Source organism: Anopheles maculipalpis, chromosome 2RL (assembly GCF_943734695.1).
Source record: "Anopheles maculipalpis chromosome 2RL, idAnoMacuDA_375_x, whole genome shotgun sequence".
In the NCBI taxonomy this organism is placed as follows: Eukaryota; Metazoa; Arthropoda; class Insecta; order Diptera; family Culicidae; genus Anopheles; species Anopheles maculipalpis.
Genome location: NC_064871.1, coordinates 96,939,475 through 96,948,655, shown reverse-complemented (window position 1 = coordinate 96,948,655; position 9,181 = coordinate 96,939,475). Strand labels below are relative to the sequence as shown.

At 44.3% G+C, this 9,181-nt stretch overlaps 1 protein-coding gene across 1 annotated transcript; it reads right to left on the bottom strand.

Annotated features, from left to right (window-relative positions):
• Nucleotides 1-8,202: 8,202 nt before the first annotated feature.
• LOC126568583 (general odorant-binding protein 56d-like) lies at nt 8,203-8,832 on the bottom strand. Its single transcript, XM_050225081.1, has 2 exons — nt 8,710-8,832; nt 8,203-8,646 (listed from the first exon to the last, which is right to left on the bottom strand). The coding sequence occupies exons 1-2, from the start codon at nt 8,758-8,760 to the stop codon at nt 8,293-8,295; spliced, it is 405 nt and encodes a 134-aa protein (XP_050081038.1). The 5' UTR covers nt 8,761-8,832; the 3' UTR covers nt 8,203-8,292.
• Nucleotides 8,833-9,181: the final 349 nt, after the last annotated feature.

Below are 9,181 nucleotides of genomic sequence, written 5' to 3'. Positions count from 1 at the left end.
GTTTATAAACAACATTTTTAACCATCTTCATCTCATGCCCACCAAAACTTGCTTGATGAGACACGTACGAAAGAATGCACATTTTCCTTCGAGAACCGGGAAACATAGCATCCAAATAGCGAAATAAACACCCATCGAAAGCGTAAAGAAAGCAACAGAGCTACAACATATTCTACGGTGCAGAATTTTAATGAACTGCAACGAAATAAATTCCACTATTACAGGCACGAGCCACGAATGCCGCGGAGAGGCCATTTTTCGCGTGTCTGGAGTGTGTTGATAAAAAGATGCGAGACGACGAAAAAAGGGGGAAAAAATAGCTACATAATACACCAATGCGTGGCTTCTCGCCCGGGCAGGCTGGTGTGGAAAATGTGTAGCAGAGGACCTGCGAGCCTTGTCTGGCAATTTGAATTGTTGGTCTTCACCGCCACCACCAACACCCAGGAGTCAGTCGGAAGAACTTTTCGGAATCGTGAAATTTCCTTTCATTTACTAACGCCCTTCAAACCCACCCTGGCCGTTGGTCTTTACATAATTATCGCACAGTGAAAGTGTGCCGTTGAGCTCGCGACCAACCACCACATAAAGCCACCACTTTGAGCAAATCGTTTTCTTCGGTGAAACATTCGTCCGACAACTAGGAAGCAAATAAAAAAAAACTTTCCACCCAAAACGGAGGACATTATCCTGACATTTCTTTGGGAGAAAAAAGCCCTCCAACGCTAGGTCGGGTTGGGTGGCAGAGGTTTTCCCTCGGCGGTAAAACGCTACGACGGTGTTATATTTTCATTAATTTATCATCTGATAATTAACTTAACTTCCTTCCATTCCCGGTTTCTGTATTCATCTGTCTGTCTGACAGCTGACGCGTTTACGCCGGTGAGCTGTCTCGGAGGCGTAAAATAGAAAGTGGCGCTCCCTGAAAGCAACCATGTTACAGGAATGATACAAATATTTTCCGCATTTTTCACTCTCGTCCCATTCATTTCCACCAGAAGGAGGCCTGCCAGAGACGGAAAAACTTTACAAAACATTCTCCACCCCCGGGCGTCGGTCAATGGATTTTTACTCCCGGTGGTTGGAGTTTGGTGGTGTAGCTGAAAGATCGTTACAAATAAAGGAGCCACGCCAGACTGTGTAGCGTTCGAGCAACGTTCGCAAATCATAACATTATTTGTGATGGATGGAAAATTGGGTGTCGAGTTTTCCATTTTGTTTACAGTACCGGACTGAACGGGGTGGAGTGAAAAATGAACTTTGACTTTCCAATTTTTCGAGATGAGCAGCACAACAGTAAAAGCAAAGAATTATTCCTAATAAAAGCAACCAAAGGCATCAATAAAGTGTTGTAAGGTGGACAAGCTTGTTAGAGAGTCAAACAAGTTTTTGCATTTCTATTTCATGCTCTATTCAAAAGAGTTATTCTCATCGAATTTGTGTATGCAATTTATGTATGTTACTCTTTTGATGTTCTTTATCCAGTTAATAAGCTATTTTTTATTTATAATTTAATAACGCTAATAGCTCTTTCTTCCTTAATGAAATTGGGACACGTGTAGTAAATTTTATTTTTAACATACATTTAAGTATGTAATTTTATTTTCAAATGGCTAAATCAATATTTTAAAAATCCATTTTTCTTTCTGGTTGATCTGTAGAAATATTTTCCACCATTTGACACAAGACTAGCATAGCTCAGGATTATTATAAGGTTATTACTGCCGCCAAAACCAACGGGTGTGCTTCCGCACAGTATTACGAATGGCAGGATGGATTTCATTAGAAAAGCTTGACAAAAAAATCCATTATCCAAACCGATAATGAATGGAAGCGGGTTGGTGGAAGCAGAATCAGTTCATTAGTTCACCAATCCGGTGATCCGATCATTTTCCAATCTGCTAAAGGTTCCCGCTGACCAGCTCTCTCGTTGACCTCAATTTTGAGCAACGATTGTGCGATTTTTTGACTTTATGCAGTACGAAGAAAAGCGTAAATAACTGCGCCACATGAAGTCTGTAGGTTTGTCTATCTGTCTGTTCGGCTGTTTGCGATTGCGATGCGAAATCGTACCGAGTAATTTGATCCTGGCTGCACCGTATGTATGCAGCATCCACAAAATGGGTCGTGCTCAGTGCTCAATTGCCATCACCCGCTGTTTTCCGATCAAAACGAGTCTTGTTTTCCAACCAAACAACACAATGCGTGTCCGATGACGTGCCCCACGGACCACTAGACTTTGGCGGGCGCTTTTTTTTTGCTTTCAAACTGCGCTGAGTACATCCTTCAAAATACTAAAAATGGGCGACAGAGATGTCTGGGCTGGGTTTTCAATTTCTTCTACAGTAGCAGTTGTTTCGTGCGGTCGTTGTTTTCCCAAGAGGAGGCCGTTAGCAACCACAAAAACGATCCGAAACCACCGGCGTGGACGAGAGTGTTCGGGAAAGTTGACCACAGTTACGGACGTCTAAAGCGGTCGATGACTTCCAAAGTAATCAATCCCGAAATCGAAAGGGAATCCAGGGCCCAGTCGATTTTTCCTCGAAAAGTTCAATCAAGTGGCCATTTACCGTGTAGCCGTGTGTTGTCGTCGGTTGATGAATGGAGAACGTTCGGGTACATTCATTCGGGAGTTGGTGGCATGTTGTTAAGTGATTGAAAAATGCGACAAATGAATTCGTTGATCACAACCGACACTTCTCTTGCTGCCATCTGCTGAGGTAGCTGCTGACGAACGGCGAAGAAAGGCTCCCGCTAACAAAGGACCAAACGAAGAAACCACACACACACGTACACTTGTGTGAAAATCCTCTCTTAAAGAAGTAGCTTCAGTACTGTTCTGGAAAACGTTCTACCTTTACCATCACCACTGCATCGCGTTTTCATAAAGTAAATTGATTTCTCTTCACCCTTCTCGAACTGCGCCAGCTTCCGACTCCCTAACGAAATGAAGGAATCGGATTTTTTTTTTGTGGGAAGAAAAACTTTTCCACCACGAGGGCGAAAGTGAAAGAGCAACTAATTTTGTGCACAATTTAAGATAAATGACAGCTTCTTTCAGGGTGAACTGTGCGCGCGTCACATGTGACTGTCACCACCGCTAACGCCTTCCCGTCGTTAGAGGCTGCCTTTATCGCCTAATGGAGGAAACACTTCCGGCAAAACCGGAGCAAAAAATCGGGGACGTCTCCAAACGTGTCCAGGCGTGCGGTTTGTTTTTCTTCAGCTCCAAGCGACCAAGAAACCTACATCCACCGTAGATCTTCGGCTCCGGCATACAAGGTGGCGGTGTCTCGATTGTGGTACGATTATTTCTGATTTCTTCCCTCAAAAGAGAACACTGCCACGAGACCTGGACACGTCAGACAATGGGATTCAATTTCATGCCACCGGACGCCGACGCCTTCCCTATTCCCTCTAAAGGTCTGGTTTTGCCGGATCTGGAATGAAAAGAATCGTAGATCCTTCGTGCTGCAGCTCCTCACGTTCGAATGATTTATGATCATCCCATGGTGGCGTGAGGAAAGTGCGTAAATGCTCGCAGCGAAACGAGCACGTGGACTAGCGAATATGGTGCACGCCGGAAGGCGGAAGTCTAACGCTTACCATCAAAACGCAACAATTATTAATGTGAGCCATGTGAAGGTCTGCAGAGAAAGCTGCTAGAATAGAAGTAAGAAGCGTGAAATGTGTTATCCGTTGCATTAAAGTGACTTACTTTTAAAGACTCGTACAATGTACAGGACCTCCCTGAATGATTCCATCTTAATATCCTTATTCAATCGTATACCCAACAATGACCGAAAAAGTCTGTACGGATTCGAAAACAACTTTCCAGACATAAACGAAACTCTGCACACACAAACAAAAAAACAATGACTCCATAACTCTATCGCCACACAATGTCTACATAACGAAATTCAAGCTTATCAAAGGAAACGCTATCCGGTCTCATTATCCTCGCCCTGTATCGGGAGATGTCGAGCGCAAACCCCAATGCTTTATCCTACGTCCGGCCGAAAGTTGAGCCACCGATTTCGAAAACCTTCCACTCGGAAACCTTCAGAATGCAACCACCAGAGAATGGTAGGAATTTTGGGCCAATTTTACATTCATATTCTGGCACCCGGACATATCCGCCGCAGAAATAACAGTAACAAAAGTTGCCATGTGCTAAGGGGTTTGTGCTGCAGAAATTAGTGAAACATTTCACTTTCTGGTCGAAGTAGAATTAGAATCCTAAACCCTCAAAAATGCAGTTTGCCCCTTTTTGTTTCTTTTCCTTCCATTTCCCGCTGGCAAGATGTAAGACTCCAACCATGAATAGCGTCATGAGCCGAGCATCGCAATCCGGAATAATAAAATGAAACTAAACTCGAGGACATAACAGCTTTGAGCTTGTTTGGCAACCAAAATATAACCCCGAAAACACATAAGCTCTGAAAACTTTATCGGCAATCGTCTGGAGAAAAGCTTTTGCACTGGACGCCGGTAGATGCTCCCGAAACCTGGGGCTCAATTTTCATCCATCCGAGAGATACACTTGCTTTTGGACAAAATAACTTCTACGATGTAGAAGTGCTGGTAGAAAAATAAATGGCCCACAACACATCATGGCGGGGTACGGACGGTAAAAACAGGAAATCAATTAAAAACTTCCCTGGTCAGCCTACGCTGTATTGAGGATGATACTGTGCAACGATGAGCTACAGAGTCTTGTTTTGCAACGAATTGAGAGGTTACGAAACAAAGCGGCTTGCCGTTCGGGACCAGGTGCGAAGGTTAAACTTTTGAAATAAAATACCTGGCCTGGTCGTTTGGTTTGCAATTTCAAGTTTTGATTAACATGAAACAATGAGTGATATGATCAGTGTACGGAGTGCAGTGATCAATCATGTTTGTTTTATACGAAAAGTTGCCGGTGCAATTATCGCTGTGTGTTCACATCTGACAATCCTAACTTAGATACCCAAAACTACTATTAAAGAGCAAAAAAGTATTTGCAATAAGCAAAAATGCGAAGTTTCAATGGTGCGACGGAATTTTTTTGCGGAAAATCGATCGACGCCTCAAAGTATGCAATTTGAAAACAGAATTTACACTGAATGAAAGGTTTCTCATTTCCTAACAGTTGTAATGAAAACGAAGCTAAGGGCTCGAAATATATTACTCTCTCTCTCTCTATCTCTCTCCCTCTCTCTCTCTCTCTTTCTTCGAAGGAAAACAACCAACAAAACAATGAAACAATATTGAAATCGTTCCAACCAATTCAACCAAACTCATTTTAAATTGCCCAATGCGAAAAACGATCCCACTCTCTGTCCACGTTCATCTGCAGCTATAGCCCACATGGCCCAATAAAACTAGTCCAACGACAGTTGACTTTCACACTAATAACCTGATATCTGCAATATCGGTTACAGGATTGCTCTATGGTACAACCGCATCAGCTGTCGATATTGGTGATTTGTTCCAATTCCAACCTCCTTCTCATCCACACACACACACACACACACACACACACACACACACACACACAAACACATAGCTCACAATTTCTGCAATTTCAATCCAACTCCCGATGAGTACGATGTTACTACTAACATGCAACACACAAAAACCCTCACCCATATCCGGAAACATATCGGTTAAGGTTTAAGTTCCCTCGCTCGATCGTTCAGTCCTTCGGTCGTCTTCCTAGAACAGCCGAATTGAGCTGTAATGCTCAAATGTTGCCTTGATTGCGGCATTTCCAGGCTACTGCAAGCGCTCTTGTAAATCAGATTTACAACACCGATACACCCGGCTGTACCGGCTGCTCACACACAGCACATCTACCAAGCTGTGCTCCACAATCGATTTATCAAAATTTAATAAAGTACTGAGCTCCGAGGATCCAAAAGTCCGCATCCTTTCTTCACCGGTGCAGCGTCTTTTCATGTGCGACTTAAGCGAAAAAGCGAATGAGAAAGAGAGGTAGGTCGTGCTGAGAAAAACGAGTTGTGATTTACTTGCACTGACGATGCATCCCGAAGAATTGTGACTCCGAATTGGTCATGATGACATGTCGAGAGCTGAACCGTCGTACCGTACTCACCCTTCGGTTCACCTTCATAATCCGGGAAGATCCGGATGGTGAGCTGCAAGAATGGGATTGCTTGATTTTCCAACCAGAGCTTTCCCAGTTTGAAAGCTTCCTGGTAGGGGAAAAGAAAGTGGAAAAGGAAAAGCGAGAGCTTAAGTGCACTGGTACACAGAAGCAAGACTTGCATCACGATTTGCAATGTCCTTGCACTATCAGCACATCAGCTGATTCAAGGTTAAGCTTCGTGAAGATGCGATTCTGCTGCTTGATTATTTGCGTAATTCTACATCATTCCTAAGCCAATCAGCATTATCTGTATTACTTGTGAGTCGTTAGCAAATCCTGTAAATTTGCAAAACTCTCGTGCATTGCATCCTTCTATTCTTTTTGACATAAGCTGTGGTAAACATTTGAGTTTTTATTTTTGGGTTTCCTTATTTCAACTCGCAAACTTTCTTGCAGTCGCTTGATGTCCATTAGCTGGAAAAACAACACCCTTCACACTCATTCCCAGTAACTTTGCATCGGTCGCAAGAGCGACGTAAATAGATTAGAAAGCTGCTGACCGTGAAATTACTTTCTCCCGATGACAACTCCCTCAAGACGACGCGCCCCCCCGACATAAGACTGCTTCTGTTCACCTTTGATGCAACACTCTGCTCTGGAGGCCATTAGTGCAGAGAGGTCGCCGGCAAAGGATACACGAAAACCTGCTTCACCAGGCCTGGGTTTTAATTTGTTTCTGGGGATTATTTTTCGGCGTTTATCTTTTGGCACATCGTGGAAATGGGACATACCGGCAGAAACTATCCAATTACTATGCTAACGCTTTTGTCAGCCATGCGAATATTTCCATCCATTCGGCTGCAACGGTTCGTTTCGTTGCTGATTTATTGCACATTTCCTTGGGAGATTTCCTTGTGTCCTTGGGGCGAAAGTGGGAGAGCGAGAATGATAAGTTGAAGTGGCCAAAGACAAAGAATAAAAAAGATAAGGTAAAATGTCACTACACACTTTCCCTTGAAGGTATCACAGTTCATCAATCGATTGTAACCGTAATAGATCGCTTGTGAAAGAAAAACACATCATCATCATTATCTTCATCACTCTAGGAACTACACAACAGGATACGCTCGGTAATGGAAGCATTATTTACAAATCCACACAGCAGAAGAAAAACCAGATCCCCAGAGCCCAGGAAAAACATTGACACTTGACGTGCACTGTGGGCGAATAATTGAATGCCCATTGTTGTTCGCCCAAAGAAGCAGGCGGAACACTTTTCCAACAGTACCCACATGGCTGCAAGATAATCGCCCAGCCTCTGGCGCCTCTGCGGCAATTCTGCAAAGAAGGTGGAAGAAAAATGACAACCATATTTCGCACTAAAGTGGCTTTTTTCTTCTTGTGTACATCCGGGAAAACGGAAAACCTGAACAAAAACACAGCAGTCAAACCACTCAAAGCTGTGCAATTGTGTGCTAGAATGGAAAATCACTCTCTACGCCCCCAGTACTGGCAGCGCAGACTGGTCGAATGGACAAAAGCTTCTTTTTTTTTTTTGCCTGCACGTCCTGCATCACAAAAGGGAAATCTTTTCCCGGTAATTGATAACTTACTTAAGTTTGTCATTCTTTTTCCTTTATCTTGTGTTTACCTCTGCTCACGTTGGATGTCAGGAAGAAGTAGCTAAGAGAGGGGAAGAGCAGCGAAGCAAGTCCACACGCGGAACGGTTCATCATTTTCCACTGCGTAACCTAATGCGCTCCGGAATGCCTCTTTGATGTTTGTCACATGCCCACCGGACAAAGCGGAGCATTCGTGCGATGGTATTTGTACTGATTGTTTTCTCGGCACAGGAAAGACCATCTTGACCGACATAACTACCGCAGCCGTGCTCCTGAGGCATTTCCTGAAGCTTTCGCAATAGAGCCGCACAGAGATTGAATTGTGCGACGGAAATGGCTCTCGTCCACGGCAGGATGTTTTGTGAGATAATGAGCGACACATTGCGCCCTCGAGAACATTTCACTCTGTATCCTTCCTGGTAAGCGTGCCAACATTCTCCACCATCAAGAACAGGAATAATCAGAAATGTTTTGTTTAAAAATCACGTTTAATCACATGCACAAATTTGCACCGGAACACAGGACTTTCTATCCCGGTGCATCCATCACGAGCTGACGATCGTTCTTGCGCCATCGATATCACAGCAGCGAAGCCTTCTCCCGATGGTAACACTCTACGGCGCGGAATGCCGTCTCACAGCTGTCCTCTACCTCCACTCCGGTACTGCACTTCTTTACCAGCGCTTCCACTTTGGACTTTTCTTGGTTCAACGAGAGCCGCTCGATGGCGTAATCATTCTGAAGCTTGCCGGATGCATCCATGAAGTTGGCCTGCTGAAGGAAACAGCGCAGGAAGCACTTCGTGTCGGCATCTACCTTCGAGAAGTCACCATCCCGTAGTAGCACCAGATGTTCCTTGTTGAGATTCTTGTGTTGCTCCAAACATCCGAGGGCGAATCCTTCTGCCTTCTTCATCTGTTCACTGGTTAGAGGCTGTTTGGAGTAGATTTTCAATCAAACTGACCCTTATTCGTCGGAACATCTTTAACCACGTACCTGAGCTCCAACGCACACGGCAAGCAGCACGGGAACCAACAGTAGCTTCATCTTCACAAAAAGTCTAAAACAGAACTAATGCCTTCCGAACCACCTCAAGACCCCTTTTATAGGCAGAGCTGACCGGCAAATGCTGGCACTAAAACCAACAACGTAAACAGTTCGTTCTCGAAGCGTTTCAAAACCATTCGCAGACGAATGATGGGCAAATAATTACTATCTGCGCATCGGATCGGCCGCCACCAGAACGACCTTCAACTACATTCGGTTGGAAGATCTTGCATGCGATGATCGTCGCGGTTCGTCGTCGTTGTTATTAGGTTTTTAGATACCGATCCGCTCCACTCTTCCATCCGCTCGTTCCCACGGCAAAATATGACGCACACGGTCCTTCCTCTGCAAAAGCTGAAACTGATCGCGAGTCAGCAAAAAGCTGCACGGTGCCCAATAGCCACCAATTACATGCGTGTGC

Coding starts and splice junctions, on each gene's coding strand:
- LOC126568583 (XM_050225081.1), bottom strand. CDS start 8,760: ATGAAGCTACTGTTGGTTCCCGTGCTGCTTGCCGTGTGCGTTGGAGCT. Junction 8,647..8,709: donor CCGTGTGCGTTGGAGCTCAG/GTACGTGGTTAA, acceptor TACTCCAAACAG/CCTCTAACCAGTGAACAGAT.